This window comes from Diospyros lotus, chromosome 4, assembly GCF_014633365.1.
Source record: "Diospyros lotus cultivar Yz01 chromosome 4, ASM1463336v1, whole genome shotgun sequence".
Taxonomy (NCBI): domain Eukaryota; kingdom Viridiplantae; phylum Streptophyta; class Magnoliopsida; order Ericales; family Ebenaceae; genus Diospyros; species Diospyros lotus.
The window spans coordinates 37,076,188-37,099,484 of NC_068341.1; the positions used below are offsets into that span (position 1 = coordinate 37,076,188).

At 40.3% G+C, this 23,297-nt stretch overlaps 2 protein-coding genes, 1 long non-coding RNA gene and 1 pseudogene across 3 annotated transcripts; 2 read left to right on the forward strand and 2 right to left on the reverse strand.

Moving 5' to 3' along the window:
• LOC127799821 (uncharacterized) overlaps positions 1-23,297 on the forward strand; it is a 117,858-nt pseudogene that overhangs the window by 69,573 nt on the left and 24,988 nt on the right.
• Positions 1,222-7,244, reverse strand: LOC127798887 (AAA-ATPase ASD, mitochondrial-like). The gene is made up of 3 exons (XM_052332531.1): positions 6,706-7,244; positions 2,223-2,742; positions 1,222-2,076 (listed from the first exon to the last, which is right to left on the reverse strand). The coding sequence occupies exons 1-3, from the start codon at positions 7,131-7,133 to the stop codon at positions 1,474-1,476; spliced, it is 1,551 nt and encodes a 516-aa protein (XP_052188491.1). The 5' UTR covers positions 7,134-7,244; the 3' UTR covers positions 1,222-1,473.
• On the forward strand, positions 2,738-4,782 carry LOC127798892 (uncharacterized). The gene is made up of 2 exons (XR_008022507.1): positions 2,738-3,993; positions 4,050-4,782. It is a non-coding gene; the product is annotated as an uncharacterized LOC127798892 (long non-coding RNA).
• On the reverse strand, positions 19,337-21,591 carry LOC127798886 (AAA-ATPase ASD, mitochondrial-like). Its single transcript, XM_052332530.1, has 3 exons — positions 21,024-21,591; positions 20,238-20,757; positions 19,337-20,105 (listed from the first exon to the last, which is right to left on the reverse strand). The coding sequence occupies exons 1-3, from the start codon at positions 21,449-21,451 to the stop codon at positions 19,470-19,472; spliced, it is 1,584 nt and encodes a 527-aa protein (XP_052188490.1). The 5' UTR covers positions 21,452-21,591; the 3' UTR covers positions 19,337-19,469.

Consider the following 23,297-nt stretch of genomic DNA (forward strand, 5'->3'; position numbering starts at 1 on the left):
CATTTAACACTTGAAATATCATTTATTCACCAATTTAAATTTCTTTTAAATGGCTATTCTTGATTCACAAGATCATGCCATGTGTCCCTAGCTACCATCTCCCAATTTCTCATTTCTTTCCTATTTAAATTAATGAGACCATTTTCATAACCATCACATTTGAAAGACATAATTAATTTTTTTCTCACTAAATAAAATCTCCATATTTTCCAAGGCATTAATGATACTATTTTCTTTTGGATTTTCTTTAATCCATATAATCATGCCTCTCTTTAAATGCTTGAAAGACCATTTAACATTTCTTTTGCATTTAATTAATTCACCCAATTATACTTGAACCACAAAATGTCAAGTGTCACAACAAGACACTAATCTTGGCTTCCAAGTTTAATCTCCACCATCCATGTAGCATCACCACAATTATCCACCAATTTAGAAAAAATTAATTATTTTCATAAATAATTCAATATCCAATTTCCCTATTTTCCATAATTGAATTCCTCTATGGAATTAAATTCTAAAATTCCCAAAATACCCTTTGTGAATTTATTAATCCCATATATCTCCACATAAATACTAAATTGAGATTTTATTCACTTACAAACTTAATTCCACATAGAAATTATTTTTAATTTATCAAAATACCCTTTTATTGGATTTCTATATCCAAATTACCAAAATATCCTTCTCATGGGCATTCTCAATCTCAAGGATCCATCACATTCTCAAGGGCATTTTTGGAAGTTTTCTCACTTCCATTCTCATCCTCTTAACACCAGTTACACCGGGTGTTACATCTTTTTTAATGGCCACAGCGGACTCCTTCGTTGGACTTGCCATTGTTGTCTGCTCTGTCGGTCGTCCATTTCCGAGTGTGAAGCTTGTTGTCTCAAAGTTTTATTCCTGGTCCACAAGTCTACTAGCGACATCTCATGTCATATGGCGCGTGATACATCATTCTCCTATCGATATCCCCATATCGAACGAGATAGTAATTCATATGCTAATCCATACTCAATTAATCAGATTCCCCGTCCAAATAATCTAAGAATTATGAATAATTTAAGAAATATTGTTATCAGATAATCTTGTTACATAATTTCAACACATTGAGAATAAAATTATCACACAAAAGATTTAGGGATAAACAAGTTATAATTGATTGAAGAAAATATGAATGAAAAAAAACCTTACATTTTATAGATTTATACAAAAATATAATAAATGCATAAAATGAGCCCGCTAGATTTCATTTAAATATAATATAATAGCACACAACACTAATAGTTATATGCATCATATTTTGTAGATATTCAATCGATAGCTATCCACATGTTTATTATCTCCATCTCATGCAATATGACATGTGATTCACCATCTATAATCATTAGCATCCCATACTAATAAATGGTAATAGCATATTTTCATTTTAGTTCTTTTTTATTTTTATTTTTTCTCCACTTCTGCATCTTCTTATTCTTCATCATCTTTCTTCCCCTTCTTCTCATCTTCTTCTTCTTCTTTCTTCCCTTTCTTCTCTTCTTCTTTCTTCCCCTTCTTCACTTCTTCTTCTTCTTTCTTCCTCTTCTTCTCTTCTTCTTCTTCTTCAGCTTTCCTCCTTGCCTTTTCCTTCGCCATCTCCAGTTCTTTGATCAAATTCTCCACACAAGTCTCGGCATTTTCTTCTCTGGACTTCGGCATCAAATTCTCTGCAACATCCGCCGGTGTCATGTCGGTTTCCTCCAACAACCGGCGAACCGTCGGGAACAAATGGTGGGATTCAATGTCCAGGTAGTTCTTGGCCAGCACCTTGAACGCTTCAAAGCCGCAGTACGAAAGTTCTATCTTCTTGTCCATTCGGCCTCTTCGTATCAGCGCCGGATCCAGCTTGTCGACGAAATTCGTGGTGAAGACGACAAGCCTCTCGCCGGCGCAAGCGGACCACAACCCATCGATGAAGTTCAAGAGCCCGGACAGAGTTACCTCGCTCTCTTTCTTCTGATGATCTCGCTCTTTCATCTTCTTTCGAATCGGGTCCTCCTCTTCTTTCTTCTCTTCTTTCTTCTCTTCTTTATCCTTAGGTAAGCAAAACAACTCAATTATATATAGTCAAAGAGTTTTGCCAGTACGTACATGAATAGTAGTGGTTGTGGGTTCAAAAAGGAAAGGAAAGCAATATACACAGTAATATCAGTTAGATAAAAGGGTAAAGATTCAAAAACCTTTTGCCTCTGGCCGGTGAGATCGAGCGAGCAATCGATATCCTCAATGACTATAATGGACTTGCTTGTCGTGTCGATCAACAGCTTCCTCAGTTCAGTGTTGTTCATCACTGAAGTCAACTCCAGATCATAGATATCGTAATCCAGAAGATTGGCCATGGCGGCAATCATGGTGGATTTACCGGTCCCTGGAGGGCCATAGAGAAGATAGCCTCTCTTCCATGCCTTGCCAATCTTGGCGTAGTAATCCTTCCCGTTCTGGAAAGTGAGAAGATCGTCGATGATCGCTTGCTTCTTCTTCGGGTCCATAGCCAGAGTCTGGAAAGTTGCAGGGTGCTCGAACATCACATGGCTCCATGTGCTTCTTTTGTAGCCATACCAGTGTTCGCTCTTGTTGTTGGTGTACAATTTCCTCACCCTGTTCTTCACGGCGATGGCCTTCCCCTCCTCCATTACATGCTTCAAGTAAAGCTTCGTGATGGTTTCCCGGTGCTTCTTGTGGAAAGAGAGTGCATAATACCTATTGATGAGGGAATATTTATAGGGGGGCAATTTTACTGTGCTACCCCTAGAGGTTACTATTAACTTGGAGCCATGTGTGCTAGTAAAGGCCAATGGGCGATCGCCACGTGTCAAGACTTAGGAGTTCCGCTTATCTTTATAATCTTTATTATGATTTTGAATTGGAAAGAGATAAAGAAGAAGATTAAGTCAACCAATGATATCTTTAAATATCTCAAGAATTATCTCTATTAGGGAAGATTATCTTTTCTCCCCATGGAAAGGGGATCAACCTCTCCTTTTGAAATATATCTTATCTCCTAAGGGAAAGGCCACGGGACATCTATAAATAGAGGACAGGCTCTACAGGGATCTGATCTGACTCCTAAGGGACTCTTTTACTATCTTCCATTACTATTATACTCCTCAAAAACCCTATGAACTGACTTGAGCGTCGGAGGGATCACGGGGAGCGAGTCCCCACCCTTTTTGCAGGTACTTGGTCCGAGACAGAAGAAGGTGATCGGCTCCGCATCATCAATTGGCGCCCACCGTGGGGCCTTCGTCTTTTCCTTCTGTTTTCCAAGTACAATTTCAAGCCGTAGGAAATCTATTCAACTCAATTACACGTATTTGCTGATTGCATCATGGGTACGCTTGTTTCTCTTTTAATATTTTTTGTGCCTCCTACGATTTTATTTTTCAATTATTGTTTTATGTAAAAATAATTGAAAGAGAAGGCCAAAAGATTCATATATATATATATGTTCAATCACATAAAAGAAGCGTAATTCTGCCATTACATTCATATTATATGAATATATATATGTTGGAGAAAAGCTTATCATGGAAGCCTAGCGGAGTAAATAAGAAGAGAGGTGTTATATTATAATATTAAAGGGGAAGACTTCCTGGAAAGGGAGTATATACCCAGAAACCACCATGGATGAGCCAGGCGATGCCCGCAGCAAGCAGCGATAATGGTTGCGGCGGAAGCTCCGTTAATATCGCTTTGGTTAAAACTTATTTCCCTTGTTTTATCATTCTAGTGTTTTAACTACTATTTATTGGAGAATTGCTAGATATATGCAAAAGGTTTTAATTTGAATTGCTTGATAGATATGCTCCAATGACTCGAATTTTAATTGATTCTGTTAAAATGTTCGGGATTAATAACGTTAGCAGACGAAAGGCTCGCCCCGAACACCTGCGGATGTAGGCGTTATGCCGAACCGCAAAAATAAAATACTCTATTTAATTGCGGACGTAGGTGTTATGCCGAACCGCGAAAACAAAATATTTGTTATTCTTTAATTGCGGATGTAGGCGTTACGCCGAACCGCGAAAACAAAATATTTGTTATTCTTTAATTGCGGATGTAGGCGTTACGCCGAACCGCGAAGACAAAATATTATTATTCTTTAATTGCGGACGTAGGCATTTCACCGAACCGCGAAAATAAAATAAGGATATTATTTGAAATCCCGTCATCAACTACAATCCAAGCCAACATGTGCGAATGAAAACCGAAGGTCCGAAAGGCCTCAACAACGCAAGAGTAAAGGATCAGATGTGATCCTTGGGGGGCCCCGAACCCCCGAACACTGAAAAACAAGGGATCAGATATGATCCTCGGGGGGCCTCGAACCCTCGAACACTCAAGATGAAGGGATCAGATATGATCCTCGGGGGGCCTCGAACCCTCGAACACTCAAGATGAAGGGATCAGATATGATCCTCGGGGGGCCTCGAACCCTTGAACACTTAAGATGAAAGGATCAAATGTGATCCTCGCAGGGCCTCGAACCCCTAACCAGAAAACATGAACGACTCAAAGGGGACCACCCCTACTAATTAAGGCACCAGTTCGGAGGCTACGAATCTCCGCCACATGAAGACCAAAGGGGACCACCCCTACTAATTAAGGTACCAGTTCGGAGGCTATGAACCTCGACCAAATGAAGACCAAAAGGTATCAGTTCGGAGGCTATGAACCTCCACCAAGTGAAGACCAAAGGGGACCACCCCTACTAATTAAGGCACTAGTTCGGAGGCTACGAACCTCCGCCAAATGAAGGTTAAAAGGGGACCACCCCTAATGATTAAGGAATCAATTCCAGGAATCACTCCCAAAACAAAAAAAGGTTCGATGTAACCCCCATTCGGTTCGAAAAAAACCTCCAACGAAAACCGAAGGATCAAGATTCTCGTTAAGCAAACAGCGCTACATGAAAAAGCTATCTTATTGGGATAGTAGAGCTTATCCTATTACACCTAAATAGTTAAGGGCCAAGATTTTATGAGCTCTGGAAAGCAAGCGAAAGAGGGAAACCTTGGCCACCACAGCCTCGGCCAGCGGCCTACGAAGACGAGGCAAGCAGCCTCGGCCAGCGGCCTACGAAGACGAGGCAAGCAGCCTCGGCCAACGGCCCACGAAGATAAGGTAAGCAGCCTTGGCCAGCGGCCCTGAAGACGAGGCAAGCAGCCTCGCCCAACGGCCCACGAAGACGAGGGAAGCAGCCTCGGCTAGCGGCCCCGAAGATAAGGCACGCGGCCTCGGCCACCACAACCTCGGCCAGTGGCCCCCGAAGATAAGGCACGCGGCCTCGGCCAGCGGCCCACGAAGATAAGGTAAGCAGCCTTGGCCAGCGGCCCCGAAGACGAGGCAAGCAGCCTCGCCCAACGGCCCACAAAGACGAGGGAAGCAGCCTCGGCTAGCGGCCCCGAAGATAAGGCACGCGGCCTCGGCCACCACAACCTAGGCCAGTGGCCCCCGAAGATAAGGCACGCGGCCTCGGCCAGCGGCCCCCGAAGATAAGGCATGAGGCCTCGGCCACCATAACCTCGGCCAGCGGCCCCCGAAGATGAGGAATGCGGCCTTGACCAGCATAGCCTCGGCCCTAGGCCAAAAATAATGATAAAAATATATATATGTACTAATTTAAGAGCTGTTCCCTTTCTACCATAGGAAAATCCCCGAACGTCTCTATCACCTCGAGTTACCTAATCACCCTCTACATGGGAAGAGTGAAAAGGCACCGGGAGACTTAAAAAGCAAATTCAGCATCCGAGCCTACTAACCCAAATTTTTAGTAGAACTTTTTTACAGAGGCTCAGAAAAACAATGATGACTACTCCTTCAGCTACTCAAACTCCTCGCTCGATCAGCTCAAGGAGTGGGGGGCAAGTGATGAGGGAATATTTATAGGGGGGCAATTTTACTGTGCTACCCCTAGAGGTTACTATTAACTTGGAGCCATGTGTGCTAGTAAAGGCCAATGGGCGATCGCCACGTGTCAAGACTTAGGAGTTCTGCTTATCTTTATAATCTTTATTATGATTTTGAATTGGAAATAGATAAAGAAGAAGATTAAGTCAACCAATGATATCTTTAAATATCTCAAGAATTATCTCTATTAGGGAAGATTATCTTTTCTCCCCATGGAAAGGGGATCAACCTCTCCTTTTGAAATATATCTTATCTCCTAAGGGAAAGGCCACGGGACATCTATAAATAGAGGACAGGCTCTACAGGGATCTGATCTGACTCCTAAGGGACTCTTTTACTATCTTCCATTACTATTATACTCCTCAAAAACCCTATGAACTGACTTGAGCGTCGGAGGGATCACGGGGAGCGAGTCCCCACCCTTTTTGCAGGTACTTGGTCCGAGACAGAAGAAGGTGATCGGCTCCGCATCATCACCTATCAATATATATTGTTATTGCTATATAATTAGCTCTTCAAATACTGCTTTCAAAGTGACATATATAGACCTTGTCAGTTGGAATCCATTTTGGCGAATAATGGATAGGGATACAGAGGAGACCTATTTATAGTTTTGATCTCAATGGAATTGTAGCGCGCGCGTGTATAGGTCATCCCAATTTAGACCACACCTCAATAATCATTAATTCCTGCCATCAGAATTTCAATTTTATGGTTGAATTTGTGCGTTCGTGTGTGTGTGTGTGTGTATACCTTCTCTCTTCTTCGTTGGGGTAGAAGGAGATGGTCTGGTTGCTGGGAAGATTCTTGCTGGAAGCCCACCAAGTCTTGATGCCTCTGAAGCGATCGGAGATCTCCTCATGGTCATCCATGCTAAGCACCAGCGAGTGCGAGTCGCTCACCATGTCTGCCCGGAGCCTCTTCGCCGTCGTCGTGGAGTTGGCGCCCAGATACCTCTCGATGTTGGCGTAAGCCTTGCTCCTCTCGAACCCGTCGCCGGGAAATTCGTGGAAAGTGATAGTAACGTAGGGGTAAACCAGGCCCACCAATTTGTGAGCGTATTTCTCAAATTGGTCTCTAATTCTCCAGGGGAGGTATTGCTTGAATATCGCCCAGATTATCATCAGCCCAGTGAAGGCTGTGCCTAGTTTTCCGAACAGTACTTCTCCTTCCATCGTCATCGTGCTCTTGTCTTTCTTCGCGTCTGCTTCGTGTCAGGCTGCTGCTGCTTATACAGGGGAGACTGAAGAGAAATAGGGAAAGTTGCTCCGAATGCCTCCCCCTCCTTCTTGCGCTTGTCCGATTTGTCATCTTTGTTTTCTTTCAGTTTTAAAAGACTTAAGACATTGACTGATCAATTAATATATTCTTAGATGGCGGCCAACCTGTTTGGTTTTCTTAAACATCTTTGTCGGGAATACAGGCTGCGGTTTGGATTTCCGCTCCATTTCCATTTTTCTTCCCCCTGGTTTCCATTTCAATCCCTAAAAGGGTAAACCTAATTGATTGCGTGAGTTAATGAACTCATCAATAAAGTTAGAAGAGTTAATCTTAATTAAGAAGATAAAAAATTAAGAAGAGTTAATCTTAATTAGTCATTATACTAATCAGGATTAATTCATAATTTTATTTATGAATTTATAGTTTTATATATATGGTATAATTAACATTGTAAATGAGTATCTCATGTAAGATTATTGTTATATATTATTAATTTTCAGTGCCAAGTGTCAATATTTTTTTCTTAGCGAGAAAAAGATAGACAAAACAAAAAAAAAATTGATGAGAAATAATTAAATATAATATTAATTATAAGTCTATATATATTCTAATTACTACAAAATATACAATAAATTTTAAAATCTTACAGATATATAATTATTTGTATAATTATATATACTTTATTAATATGAATGGATAATATAATATATTTTTTTAAATTTTGTTAAAAAATACTGAATAAATTGACACGTAAAGGGTGAGAAAGCACATTTTGATATCTCTTTCGTTAAAATATAATTTTCGTTAAAAAAAAAAAAGGCATTTTGATGTCCCTTTCGGCTTCTAGGTGGTTTTTGGGGTGGGGGGTGGGGAGTAAGTAAGGGACGAATTATTATAATATTTTTGCCACTTCTTCTTGTACGTCTTTTTTATGTCTGATTTAAAAAATGAATGATTTTCCTTATCAAGTGAACCACATCCTACCTTTTAGTAGATTTGTCATTCCAGACCATTGTTAAGACCACTATATATTTTGGTTTGTTAAAAGAATGAATTGAAGTAAATATGTTATTTTGAAAAATAATTAATTATATACTTTAGCAAAAAAAATTTCCAATCGACTAATAAGAATTCCTACTTAAGTATTTTTAACAAGTTCTTTGTTTTTCAAAAATTAGTCGAATAAGTAACATTTTTTAATCTAGTATTTTTCTAGTATCAAAAGTCCAAAAATCTTTTTAGTCGAATATATCTTTCTCTCAATCAATTAATATATTTTTTATAATTGATTATCTACATATATTAATCGAGTAAAAATTGGATGCAATATGGCTAAATCTCTGAGCTTATTTTTAATCGAGTATGAATTAGTTATACTTGAGTATATCATTATGTTAGTTGAGTAAGGTTAGCCAAGTAGTCAAGTGCTTAATGCCAAACTTCTGCATCTTTTGAGCCAGTCGAGTAATTATTTTATTATAGTCGAGTAATGATTTTATCATACTCGAGTAAAACCTTACAAGGTTTTATATATAATTGATTATTTGAATTGTCCAATCGAGTGTGGGTTTCATTAGTCGAACAAGTCTAGAATTTAATCGAGTAATTGACAGCTAAATTCAAATTTTATAGTCGTTACTCATTAAGTAAAAAGGAACTAGTTTTGACCATTAGAGATTTATTTGCTTATTTCAATGCATCTAACATTGTTCACTTATAAAAGAATATTAGAACATATTTATACAAGTATTCTTAACATTTTTCATATATATTTTGCATATATTTCTAACTAATTTGACTGGTAATAGTCAAATCAAAGAAGTTATGAATATGTGCAAGTTTCTATGCCAATTATCAAACCTTAATTTTCTATAAAAGGCGAAGATTAGCAAGAGATGAAATTGTCGCTTAGAGATCCACCTAAGCTAATGCCAATGCCGTTGGGAATCATTCTAAGTTATTGATGTTGTTCTAAGTTCAGCTAGCTATATTTTTTCGAGTCAATACTTAAAGTCAGCGATCTTCATATTTATTCTTCTTTACTTCCAAGCTATTATTTGGTTAGATCTATTATATATCTTTCTATATATACCAAGTTCTGAAAGAGAGTTGAGTGCTTTATTCATTCATCATTTTGAGCTCTCTTTTGTTCAAGAGAAAAACAACATTCATTGTATCATTTTATATTTTTCACTTGAGAAATCTTTATTCAAGATTTGTATAAACTCCTAAAAGGTTATGTTTGTGTCTTGAAAATCAATGTTTCGGTTGTGGCTGAGTCCATTGTGAAAAAAACTCATATAAGAGTTTCTACTTAACCCATTAAAAGTAAAGATTCCTATTTATCTTACAAAAGTGGAGATTCCTATTTAACCTGTAAAAAATAAAAGTTATAATTGAATTTGTAAAAATTACTATTTCTAGTGAATGCTTCAAATTCTTAGTGAGAAGTTAAGGTAATGGACTAGACAGTTGACCGAACCATTCTAAATTGTTGTGTCCATGTTATTTTTATCATTTATGTCTGTGTTTGTTTCTCTTTCAGTCTGCCATATAAACGTTTTTCATTCGTAACCATTACTTAATGCATTCCTTTTAAACTATTTTTAAAATATTTTCATAGTTGGAATCATCTTAAAAAAGATTCTTTTTCATATTCTCATAACTGTTTTTCAAACATTAGTTTCAGTGCATATAGGAATTCATTTGGATCTTTCTGACTACATACGTTTACTTCATATGTCTCAAATTGATTTCTTCCAATATCAAAAATATTTCTTAAATCATTTCTAAAATGCATGCATTCTCGTATCAATGTTTTCACATATAAATTTATCAAATGCCTAAAAAGTGTTTTAGATCACCTTTTATAAAAAGTCTTGCACACTGCATGTAATATCCCAAATAAATAAATAAATAATAAAACTGTTAATTAAATTAAATTAATATTTTAATTTGAGGCGGTGCGCGTGTGTTGGTGCTATGCATCAAAAGAAATTGAAGTTTCTGGCTGAGTGAAGCTCTCGGCCATGGCAGCCATGGCCGCAAGCTTCGCAGCCGGGCGAAAGGCCGATGCAAGCAGCGGTGTGGCCGTGGGGTGGCGGCGCTAGTGGCGGGGGCGGCCGATGATGCCTCTGTTAGGAGGTGTCGGGTTGGTGGAGCTCGGCCAAGGCAGATGGCCATGGGAGCTGGTGCGTGCGCAGGTGGCCGCGGCGATGCTGGTTCGGCCGCGAAAGAAGAAGAAGAAGAAGAAGAAGAAAGAGAAGAAGAAGAAGAAGAAGGAGAGGAAGAAAGGAAGAAGAAGAAGAAGAGAAAGGAAGAAGAGAAGCAGCGCGCAGGAGCAGTGCGCGGAAGAAGAAGAAGAAGAAGAAGAAGAGGAGGAAGAGGAGGAGAAGAAAAAAAAAAGAAAGGGAAGAAAAGAAAAAAATAGAAAAAATAATAGGATTTTTGGAATTTTTCGACAAAAGAAGTTATCAGGTATGTGGGTAAAAAAAATTAGTTGAAGCATATCATGTTTAAATTATAAATTTTACGCGATTAAAATTAATTAATTTGAGTCTCGATTGTATTATTTGCTAGGAAATGATTTAATTTGCATCGGGAGCTCGAGAGAGGTCGGAATCAGCTGGTTTCAGGCAAGTTTCAATTCCTTTCCTCGTATTCCTTAATTCTCGTGAGAAACCCTATGATTTCTCGTATTTTATACTCTTCTTTCGTCTGTTTCGGCCCGTTTATTAATTATAGAATTTTGAGTCGTTGATTTAAATTTAATTTATTAAGTTGGCTTCGAGGATTTTATTAACGTGATTTAATTTAAAATAAATATGAGAATCGTTGAGATTTTAATTGTGGTGCGCTTACGTGGGATTTTAAACGGCTAAATTAATTGTATTACACGGTAAATTTATTTAATTAAAACTGCGAATTTATTTATTGCCAACGAACATTTTATTTTGCACCGGGTGCATAAGAAAAGCAAGGAACGGCTGTGTAAAGGCAAGCTCCTAACCCTCTCCTAGTGATCTTTAATTCCCGTGAAAGACCCCGTGATTTCTCGTATTTTATCCCCTCCCTTACTCTGATTCGGCGCCTAGCTTTATTTATTGAATTATTATTCAATTGCTTTAATTTAAATTAAATCCGGGACTTCTAGGATTTTATTTATTGAGTGCCTACGGGGGTTTGTACCGCCCCCATTCCTTTGGGAATGATGTTGAACCAGCTTGGGAATTAGGTTCCTAGACGTGCGGGTTTATTTACAATTTTTCTCGGGTTTATTTATGGTTCGGTTAGAGATATCAATCAGTAGGGCAGGGGTCGGTTGTTGGTGACGTTGGGGTAAACTATTGTACGGCCCTAAAGTGGACCGTCGGGTGGACACTCCTAGTCACTGGCCGTTGACCGGTGCCGGGCACTGCTGACTAGCTCTGCCGATATGTGATTTACTGCACGTTTAGATTTATTATATTGCTGTCCATGATTTGATATGCACATGGGTACGGGTTGCATATTGGGATATTCATTTATTAAGTATGCTTGGACACGAACATGCTAGTTTGGTTAGGTTACATCCAGCACCGGCATATGCATCGCGTGTGGTTTACTATGTGGGCGGAGCATGGCCTGATGCCTGGATGTATGGGCGCCGGTGTATCACGTTGATGCTCACTACGCCATTGCATTTCTATGTGCATTGCATGGCTACTCGTAGTATTTAGTTCTCGAACGAGAGTACCGTTCCGAAGGAGCCTATGGCTCGGTTGTCGGGAGTACCGACGGATACGGGTGACGGGAGTACCGACCCGGGATTGCGCGTGCAGGTTTGTTGCGGATATTTGTTGCCTTTCAGGGTAGCGGCAGGTTGGTATGGAACTTGGGTGCCAGGTGTCTTGTGTGGGCCCTAAGGACCGGTATGTGCTTTTATTATGCTCCACTATTGTGTTGTAGCGTCTCATGGTTTGTGTGTACCTGGGGGTTTATTTTGGGAAGAGTTTTTTAGTTATGCTCAGCCTACAGCCTTTCTTTTCTTTATGCTTGCTGAGTCTCTCGACTCACTTTGCTTTCCATCGTTCCAGGTAGCGCCAGTGTGGGTCCGAGCAAGGGAATCAGTGTCTAGCGGCCGAGTCGGTATGGTGTACAGGCAGTCCCGTCAATCTCTGTCAACTCTGATGGTTGTGTAGGGTCTGTTCTTTTATTTTTGACTGTGCCAGGTCATACCTCGTATCTTGTGTGTGTCGGCACAGGAGCCTGTGTTCTTTTATTTTTCTTGTGACCGCTGTGGTAGCGGTGTTCCCGTAGTGCATGCATGTGTTTAGCTTTGCTTCCGTTGCTCTCATTTTTGAGTATGCATGCCAGGGTGGTTTGGTCTCGTGTTTCATTATTTTTCCCCTTCCGTAGGCGCTCCCGTTCGGATAGTCTGGGCGGCTGGGATATCCGGGCGGGGGTGCTTACAATGTTGGTATCAGAGCGTAGTTTGAGTCAGTTTAGGAGACGAGTTCCTGTACACTAAGGTTGTCGGGTAGAGTTAGGGAGGTCTAGATGAATCGAGGAGGGTCAGGCTGCGTCAAGTTGAGTTTTGTTGATTCGTGTGAGAGACTATGTCCTAATTTATATTCGTGCAGGGGTGATAAGTGCACGTTAGGATGGGATCGTGAGATGGCATAAATGGGATTTATTTAGGACTTGTGCCTGCCCCTAGGTGTTTGGGTAAGATGGTGGTTTCGCCTTAATATAGCTGCCTGATGTTTGGTGATATATGTGGATTTTAAGTATTCCCAATGGGACCCGGAGGCCCAGATCTCGATGTACCCCTACCCAATTCGAATGCCCTTCCAGAATTGAATTGTTTACGGTGTCGGTGGGACCAAGAGTTTATTTTTGGATGGGGAGGTAGGAAAGATAAAGAGGAATACTTAGTGAGTTATATATATCGGCTTGACGAGTTGTTTAAGAGTCGATTCACGAGATCTTTTTGGGATTGTCAGAGAGACAAGTCATGTTCGCCTGTGAGCACATGAAGGACATGTGGAGGCGACTGACTAAAGTAATGATGAATGGTGGGAGCCTTCGTTCCCATTATGATGTTTTTGCTAGGGCTGTGAGGCAACAAGCTGCCATTTGGGAGCCTTACTAGGGATCAGTACAGAGTGTGCCCAGGATTGGAACACTACCTGACACCCAGTCAGTATGAGCCACTGTGAGGGTGTCGTCATAGCCACTAGAGGGACTCGTTGGACCCAGTTCTAGCATAGCTAGTAATGAGGACTTAGCTTATTTGACAGATGAAGTTATCTCGGTTGCCAGGGGTGACGAGGGGAGTTTTAGTTAGTATGTTTATTAAAGGGCTGTAAAGTAAATGTGTGGTTGTAAATTACGAGTTTTGTAAGGATGGGAATGGTGTGGGAAGCACCAGGAACAATGTTTGAGGGTATTATGTAATGAGAGCTATTTAGTAAATTTATGTACCTTGGGATCCTTAGGAATCAAGTGGTTGTTGCTATTAGTAAGAGTATCCTAGTCACTTGATGTGATAAATAGTATGGACCTGGGAAGTCATAGGGTTGACTTGCGATGGATATTTGGTTGCAGATCGTTTTCACTGAGACCGAGTGGACCAGATATCTGATTTGTGGTGGATTTGTACGGCTGTTATGAGTTTGTGGCCATGCCATTCGGGGCTGACTGATGTCTTCGTGGTATTTATAGATTGGTTGTGACCGGTGACAGAGATAGAGGTCAGGAGTTCCCTTGGTCTAGCCAGGTGTTGTTGACGCCCTGTAAAGGCCTACGTTAATCTCATGACAGATGAGGTCGTGGTAGGTTGTGAGTTGAGGGTCCATGATTAGATTTTATCAAGAGTGGTATGGAAAGGTCCCACCATGTGAAAATGTGCTATAGGAGTCTGATGGTAAACAGTAGATCCGTAGGCACCAAGATGTGTGTCTGGTGTGAAGGGTCGATCTTATCCCAAGAGAAATCTGTGATGGGAATTCACTAGAGGACTATTATGGAATTGAGGACTTGGCTTTTACAGCTGTTATGCTGTTTGGAGATTTGGCATTACTACCTGGCTAGGGTGTAGGTGTTTAGTTCTCACAGGTGGAGCGGAGTTCAAGTGACGCCGCGATTGGCGTGGTAAAGGACTAAGGTTGTTAGATTCGGTAATAAATAGGGTAAGGCAAAGGTGGTAGTAGATGTGTTGGGCTACCGTGGAGCAACTTTGGTAAAGTGAATTAGAAATAAGGAAACCCTACTAAGATTGTTATTGTGGGAGATACATGAGTGTATAGCCAAGACCGAAGTTGGTTGTATGTGTAAGTAGCTATTGGGTTCTGTTGTAAGGATAGTAGTTGTTATGAGTACGCGCGGTACTGATCACGGACCACTCGCCCTAGGGTCGGTTATTGATCGGTTGAGGAGATGAGATTCCCCTGGGTGCTGGTCAAGTGGTACATCGACAGAAGCATGACATGGCTTGTTATGCCAGCCAGAAGAATGCTTAACCCACATATTTAAGTTGCTTTTAGTCGAGCAGGCTTCAGAGCAGATAACACCGGTACTAAAGATTGAGTCCCAGCTACCGTATAAGGTTTTTGAGGAGGTCAGGGTTAGTATTTAGCGATCGAGAAGAAGTATGGCCAATTAGCTATTTGGAGTTAAGATCAGTACCAAGGACAAGATTAAGGGTTGGTGATCACCGAATGAGTTATAATAGGAACCCCTAATTGGATGTGCCGATTCCTTTAAGGAGGGGAGATTATCTGTGACATCCTAGATATCGAGTTATATTGAGTGTAGAACGTCTATTCCTTGATAGTCCTGGTTAAGTGACTACCCCTATTTATTGACGGGACCCCGAGTGTTCGCAGCAAATTATGGGAGAAAGTACTACCGAGAAAATGTTGTGTACCTGATTGAGAATCAGTTGGAAAAGTCAGACTTAAGGATAATGCTGCTGAAATTTTGATTGAGGATGTGGTATCGTCTCCGTGTCCCTATGCATCGTAAGTACGTGACAAGTTTAGGTCACGTTATCAAATATTAGCTTCTCGAGGGTGGCCCCACTCCTATCATTACCGAATGCACTTAAAGTTAGCTGCAGTTGCATTGAGGTTTGTGTTGCAAATTAGTTAATCATTGAGATTCTGACTTTTGAGTTTGCCTTTAGATTGATATGTGAGATAGCCTTGAGGAACGGTTGGATTATGATGTTGTACTAGGCGAACCATGTCGGTGTGTGTAATATGATTGATGATGTTCCTTAAGCTAGTTAAAGTAATAGCAATCATATCATGGTCCAAGTGAGGTGATGGATTGAGGGAGATGTGCTAGCGTATTAAGTCCCGTAGGACACGACGTAGACCTTGACTAGTGAAAACTGAAAAATGATGATATGGAATGTTCCAGAGATGTTGATGAGTAATATCATGAGAATTGTGAGTGTATCTTGAGGACATGGACTAAGCACGAATTTCGAGGACGAAATTCTATTAAGGAGGGGAGAATTGTAATATCCCAAATAAATAAATAAATAATAAAACTGTTAATTAAATTAAATTAATGTTTTAATTTGAGGCAGTGCGCATGTGTTGGTGCTATGCATCAAAAGAAATTGAAGCTTCTTGAAGCTTCTGGCTGAGAGAAGCTCTCGGCCATGGCAGCCATGGCCGCAAGCTTCGCAGCCGGGCGAAAGGCCGATGCAAGCAGCGGTGTGGCCGTGGGGTGGCGGCGCTAGTGGCGGGGGCGGCCGATGATGCCGCCGTTAGGAGGTGTCGGGTTGGTGGAGCTCGGCCAAGGCAGATGGCCATGGGAGCTGGTGCGTGCGCAGGTGGCCGCGGCGATGCTGGTTCGGCCGCGGAAGAAGAACAAGAAGAAGAAGAAGAAGAAGAAGAAGAAGAAGAAAGGAAAGAAGAAGAAGAAGAAGAAAGAGAAGAAGAAGAAGAAGGAGAGGAAGAAAGGAAGAAGAAGAAGAAGAGAAAGGAAGAAGAGAAGCAGCGCGCAGGAGCAGTGCGCGGAAGAAGAAGAAGAAGAAGAAGAAGAAGAAAAAAAAAAAGAAAAGGAAGAAAAGAAAAAAATAGGAAAAATAATAGGATTTTTGGGATTTTTCGGCAAAAGAAGTGATCAGGTATGTGGGTAAAAAAAATTAGTCGAAGCATATCATGTTTAAATTATAAATTTTACGCGATTAAAATTAATTAATTTGAGTCTCGGTTGTATTATTTGCTAGGAAATGATTTAATTTGCATCGGGAGCTCGAGAGAGGTCGGAATCAGCTGGTTTCAGGCAAGTTTCAATTCCTTTCCTCGTATTCCTTAATTCCCGCGAGAAACCTTATAATTTCTCGTATTTTATACTCTCCCTTCGTCTGTTTCGGCCCGTTTATTAATTATAGAATTTTGAGTCGTTGATTTAAATTTAATTTATTAAGTTGGCTTCAAGGATTTTATTAACGTGATTTAATTTAAAATAAATATGAAAATCGTTGAGATTTTAATTGTGGTGCGCTTACGTGGGATTTTAAACGGCTAAATTAATTGTATTACACGGTAAATTTATTTAATTAAAGCTGCGAATTTATTTATTGCCAGCAAACATTTTATTTTGCATCGGGTGCATAAGAAAAGCAAGGAACGACTGTGTAAAGGCAAGCTCCTAACCCTCTCCTCGTGATCTTTAATTCCCGTGAAAGACCCCGTGATTTCTTGTATTTTATCCCCTCCCTTACTCTGATTCGGCGCCTAGCTTTATTTATTGAATTATTATTCAATTGCTTTAATTAAAATTAAATCCGGGACTTCTAGGATTTTATTTATTAAGTGCCTACGGGGGTTTGTACCGCCCCCATTCCTTTGGAAATGATGTTGAACCAGCTTAGGAATTAGGTTCCTAGACGTGCGGGTTTATTTACAGTTTTTCTCGGGTTTATTTATGGTTCGGTTAGAGATATCAAGCAGTAGGGCAGGGGTCGGTTGTTGGTGACATTGGGGTAAACTATTGTACGGCCCTGAAGTGGACCGTCGGGTGGACACTCCTAGTCACTGGCCGTTGACCGGTGCCGGGCACTGCTGACTAGCTCTGCCGGTATGTGATTTACTGCACGTTTAGATTTATTATATTGCTGTCCATGATTTGATATGCACATGGGTACGGGTTGCATATTGGGATATTCATTTATTGAGTATGCTTGGACACGAACATGCTAGCTTGGTTAGGTTACATCCAGCACCGGCATATGCATCGCGTGTGATTTATTATGTGGGCGGAGCATGGCCTGATGCCTGGATGTATGGGCGCCGGTGTATCACGTTGATGCTCACCACGCCATTGCATTTCTATGTGCATTGCATGGCTACTCGTAGTATTTAGTTCTCGGACGAGAGTACCGTTCCGAAGGAGCCTATGGTTCGGTTGTCGGGAGTACCGACGGATACGGGTGACGGGAGTACCGACCCGGGATTGCGCGCGCAGGTTTGTTGCGGATATTTGTTGCCTTTCAGGGTAGCGGCAGGTTGGTATGGAACTTGGGTGCCAGGTGTCTTGTGTGGGCCCCAAGGACCAGTATGTGCTTTTATTATGCTCCACTATTGTGTTGTAGCGTCTCATGGTTTGTGTGTACCTGGGGGTTTATTTTGGGAAGAGTTTTCTGGTTATGCTCAGCCTACAGCCTTTCTTTTCTTTATGCTTGCTGAGTCTCTCGACTCACTTTGCTTTCCATCATTCCAGGTAGCGCCAGTGTGGGTCCGAGCAAGGGAATCAGCGTCTAGCGGCCGAGTCGGTATGGTGTACAAGTAGTCCCGTCAATCTCTGTCAACTCTGATGGTTGTGTAGGGTCTGTTCTTTTATTTTTGACTGTGCCAGGTCATATCTCGTATCTTGTGTGTTGGCACAGGAGCCTGTGTTCTTTTATTTTTCTTGTGACCGCTGTGGTAGCGGTGTTCTCGTAGTGCATGCATGTGTTTAGCTTTGCTTCCGTTGCTCTCATTTTTGAGTATGCATGCCAGGATGGTTTGGTCTCGTGTTTCATTATTTTTCCCCTTCCGTAGGCGCTCCCGTTCGGATAGTCCGGACGGCTGGGATATCCGGGCGGGGGTGCTTACACTGCATATTCATTCATACTCATTTTATTTGGTGGATGCACCTGTTTGTAGTTTAATAAAATGTTTGTACCTAATTCACCTCCTGGATAATCTTCCAATTTTATATTATATCTCATCCTCATTTCTAGGGGTGTTCAAAAAAATTGGTGCACTGCGGAAATCGGCCAAACCGAATCGGTCGATTTTTTTTTTTTTTTTTTTTGCGGTCGAAAATGGTTTGGATCTTATCCAAACCGTGCGGTTTGCGGTTTGGACAGTTGATGGTTCGGTTTTAAACCAAATTATCCAAGAAAATAATAAAAAAATTATTATTATAAAAATCTAATAATCGACAGCTCCTCCTAATTATTTTTTATACTATTTTATTTTTATTTTTTGTTCTTATTTATTTTCCTTTGATTGTCTTTATTTACTAATATTTGTATCTTTATTTACTATTTTTAAATATTATTTTTAGTGATTTAAAGTAGCATTTCAAATCGCGATAAATCGCACTAAACCAGACCGCAAATGCAGTGCAGTTTGGCCGCATCTAAACTAGACCGCGTCTAGTTTAGTTGGAAAATCACACTAATAATTTGGCATGCTAAAAATGATTCAAACCGGCTAAACCACACCACGCACACCCCCGCTCATTTCCATGTAATTTAGATTTCCATGTAATTTAGATAATACATTTATATCACCTTACACATCATGTCAAATATTTTAGCTTTGCAGTGTTCTATTTTTATTCTTGTGGTACTTTTAATTTAATTTTTGGTACTCCCATTTTAATATTGCGTTATTTTCATTTTAGTTAATTTTGTGGTGCGCATATTTTATACTTGCAGTGTTCTTATTTTACACTTACAATACTTTCATTTTTATTTTGTGGTGCTATTATATTTACACTTAATATTAATATATAATATTGATAATGAGAGGCCAAATTTCACCGGCTGTGGGGGCTGGGGTTGGAATGTGGTCAAGCAGAAGAGGTTGGGCCCTTCAATATCAAAGGCTGGAGGGAGCATGATACGACTGGATGGGTCAAAACCTATAAATTGACGAACAGAGAGAGACAGTGAGCAATTCAGTTCTAATAACATAATAGTGCCACTAAATTCTGAGATACAGAAACAAAGAGAGCAATGCAGTGTTCTTATTTTTCATTTTAGTTCTTTTTTATTTTTATTTTTTCTCCTCTTCTGCATCTTCTTATTCTTCTTCATCTTTCTTCCCCTTCTTCTCTGCTTCTTCATCTTCTTCTTTCTTTCCCTTCTTCTCTTCTTCTTCTTCTTCTTCTTCTTCTTTCTTCCCTTTCTTCTCCTCTTCTTCTTTCTTCCCCTTCTTCACTTCTTCTTCTTCTTTCTTCCTCTTCTTCTCTTCTTCTTCTTCTTCAGCTTTCCTCCTTGCCTTTTCCTTCGCCATCTCCAGTTCTTTGATCAAATTCTCCACACAAGTCTCGGCATTTTCTTCTCTGGACTTCGGCATCAAATTCTCTGCAACATCCGCCGGTGTCATGTCGGTTTCCTCCAATAACCGGCGAACCGTCGGGAACAAATGGTGGGATTCAATGTCCAGGTAGTTCTTGGCCAGCACCTTGAACGCTTCAAAGCCGCAGTATGAAAGTTCTATCTTCTTGTCCATGCGGCCTCTTCGTATCAGCGCTGGATCCAGCTTGTCGACGAAATTCGTGGTGAAAACGATGAGCCTCTCGCCGGCGCAAGCGGACCACAACCCGTCGATGAAGTTCAAGAGCCCGGACAGAGTTACCTCGCTCTCTTTCTTCTGATAATCTGGCTCTGTCATCTTCTTTCTCGGGTCCTCCTCTTCTTTCTTCTCTTCTTTATCCTTAGGTAAGCAAAACAACTCAATTATATATAGTCAAAGAGTTTTGAATAGTAGTGGTTGTGGGTTCAAAAAGGAAAGGAAAGCGATAAACACAGTAATATCAGTTAGATAAACGGGTAAAGATTCAAAAACCTTTTTTCTCTGGCCGGTGAGATCGAGCGAGCAATCGATATCCTCGATGACTATAATGGACTTGCTTGTCGTGTCGATCAACAGCTTCCTCAGTTCAGTGTTATTCTTCACTGAAGTCAACTCCAGATCATAGATATCGTAATCCATAAGATTGGCCATGGCGGCAATCATGGTGGATTTACCGGTCCCTGGAGGGCCATAGAGAAGATAGCCTCTCTTCCATGCCTTGCCAATCTTTGCGTAGTAATTCTTCCCATTTTGGAAAGTGAGAAGATCGTCGATGATCGCTTGCTTCTCCTTCGGGTCCATAGCCAGAGTCTGGAAAGTTGCAGGGTGCTCGAACGTCACATGGCTCCATGTGCTTCTTTTGTAGCCATGCCAGTGTTCGCTCTTGTTGTTGGTGTGCAACTTCCTCACCCTGTTCTTCACGGCGATGGCCTTCCCCTCCTCCATTACATGCTTCAAGTACAGCTTCGTGATGGTTTCCCGGTGCTTCTTGTGGAAAGAGAGTGCATAATACCTATCAATGTATATTGCTATTGTTATATAATTATCTCTTCAAATACTGCTTTCATAGAGATAAATATAGAGTTTGTCAGTTGGAATCCATTTTGGCGAATAAGGGATAGGGATACAGAGGAGACCTTATTATATATTTGATCTCAATAGAGTTGTAGCATATATATAGGTCATCCCAATATAGACCACACCTCAATAATCATTAATACCTGCCATCAGAATTTCAATTTTATGGTTGAATTTGTGTGTGTGTGTGTGTGTGTATACCTTCTCTCTTCTTCGTTGGGATAGAAGGAGATGGTCTGGTTGATGGGAAGATTCTTGCTGGAAGCCCACCAAATCTTGATGCCTCTGAAGTGATCGGAGATCTCCTCATGGTCATCCATGCCAAGCACCAGCGAGTGCGAGTCGCTCACCATGTCTGCCCGGAGCCGCTTCGCCGTCGTCGTGGAGTTGGTGCCCAGATACCTCTCGATGTTGGTGTAAGCCTTGCTCCTCTCGAACCCGTCGCCGGGAAATTCGTGGAAAGTGATCCTAACGTAGGGGTAAACCAGGCTCACCAATTTGTGAGCGTATTTCTCTATTTCGTCTCGAATTCTGAAGGGGAAGTATTGCTTGAACATCGCCCAGATTATCATCAGCCCAGTCAAGGCTGTGCCTAGTTTTCCGAACACTTCTCCTTCCATCATCATCATCGTCCTCTCGTCTTTCTTCCCTTCTGCTTCGTGTGAGGCTGCTGCTGCTGCTACTGCTACTTATACAGAGGAGACTGAAGAGAAATGGGGCAAGTTGCTTGGAATGCCTCCCCCTCCTTCGCCCTCATTTCCATTTCACTTTCTAGCTAGGAGGGTAACTTCCACGACACAGGGTAAGGAGAAATTTTTGTATCAACCTAGCTAATTGATTCCGTAAGCTAATGAACTCATCAATCAAATTAGAACATGTAATATTTTCTAAAAGGAGATAAAAAGTTAAAGAAGAGTTAATCTTTTTTAATTAATAATCATTATACTAATCATCAAGATTAATTCTTAATTTTATTTATGAATTCATAGTCTTATATGCTCGACTAGGTTTATACAAGAATTTTAAAAATCTTACAAATATATAATTATTTGTACGAATCATATACATTTTATTAATAAGAACGGACAATATGATTTTTTTTTTAATATTCTTTAAAAATACTGTATAAATTGACACTTAAAAAGTAACAAAGATATTTTCAAAATACAAAAGTGTTATAGCCAATTCCACCAAGTCTCACAAAATGACAAACTTTTGTTTCCAACTTTCCAAACGTAGGGCCCCACATTGGAAAATTCAATTCTAAGGCATGTTATTCATGTAGCAAGAGTTTAGGGTTGAGAAGGTAACCTTCCCGCCATAAATTGGAGAACTTATTGCAATAAATTTATGATATTTTCTCATTTCTTTTTTTTCCCTTTTTCCCTCCAACAACCGCTTCTCTCTCTTCCATTTCTCCTCTAACATCGCTTTTACCTTGCTACCTAATGTTGCCTCGCCCTCGCCACCCGCTATTGTCTCGCACTCGTCGCTCGACAACCATTGTTGCATTCTCGCTTGAACAATCGTCGTTGCCTACCTCGCCCTCGTTGTTCATTGTTTGCCGCATCCTCCCCTCTTGTGATGGAGGTCACCCAAGCTAGGATACAATGAGGGTGAGGGCATGGTGGGCGATGATAATCAGTCAGGTAAAGATGTAGCGAGTGATAAGGGCGAGGCAACAATGAGCGACGAGAGAAAGACCGTGAGATATATTGTTAAAATATAATATATTTTAATTTGTTAAAAAGAATGAATTGTAGTAAATATATATGAATAAGAAAATATAATAACTTGTGTGGTGGTTGTACAAACATTGGAGGGTTCTCATCCAAGACAGACTAGGGGGTGGGCACGCGCAACAAATTGCAATCCACTATTCTATTATGCGCATTGACTTGGACCACATTAAATATTAAAAAAATATTCAAAATGTATTTCTGGTCCTAACGACTACATTAACTTCGACCACGTTTTGTCTCCAACTATAAACTTTTACCTAAATTTCTTTTCCTTCTTTTCCTTTTTTGCAAAAATCTAAAAGGTTTGTCACCAAGTGTCGTCCATTTTCCATTCTCGTCTATTGTTTTGTTCGCCGCCATTATTGTACTTGTTCCATGCCATTCCATCATTTCATTTCCTGACATAGTCCTTCCGCTGTAAAAGCTTCCATTTTTCACCTAATTTCATTGTTTGATAGTCATTTAAATTTTAAAAAAATTATTTTTCTTGTAATGATCACTTGAGGGCATTTTTTTTCAAATCATGAAAATCAAATTCGGGAAGAGATAAAATTTTCTAGAGAATTGAAAGTAGAGGGTGGGTAGACGAGAGAGAAGGATAGGTGGGTGAAAAGGATTTGTAAATTATTTATATTTTTTATTTTTAATAATTAATAAATATAAATATATAAAAAGAAAAAATAAAAAATATTCTATATAAATTATTTCTTTAGAAAACAAAAAAAAAATAATT

Bases quoted from the DNA above. Each gene is read 5' to 3' on its own strand.
- LOC127798887 (XM_052332531.1), bottom strand. From the start codon at position 7,133: ATGACGATGGAAGGAGAAGTACTGTTCGGAAAACTAGGCACAGCCTTC. The intron at 2,743-6,705 runs GTATACACACAC...CCTCATCAATAG, and splicing joins CCCAACGAAGAAGAGAGAAG to GTATTATGCACTCTCTTTCC. The intron at 2,077-2,222 runs GTTTTTGAATCT...TGCTTACCTAAG, and splicing joins TCACCGGCCAGAGGCAAAAG to GATAAAGAAGAGAAGAAAGA.
- LOC127798886 (XM_052332530.1), bottom strand. From the start codon at position 21,451: ATGATGATGATGGAAGGAGAAGTGTTCGGAAAACTAGGCACAGCCTTG. The intron at 20,758-21,023 runs GTATACACACAC...ATACATTGATAG, and splicing joins CCCAACGAAGAAGAGAGAAG to GTATTATGCACTCTCTTTCC. The intron at 20,106-20,237 runs GTTTTTGAATCT...TGCTTACCTAAG, and splicing joins TCACCGGCCAGAGAAAAAAG to GATAAAGAAGAGAAGAAAGA.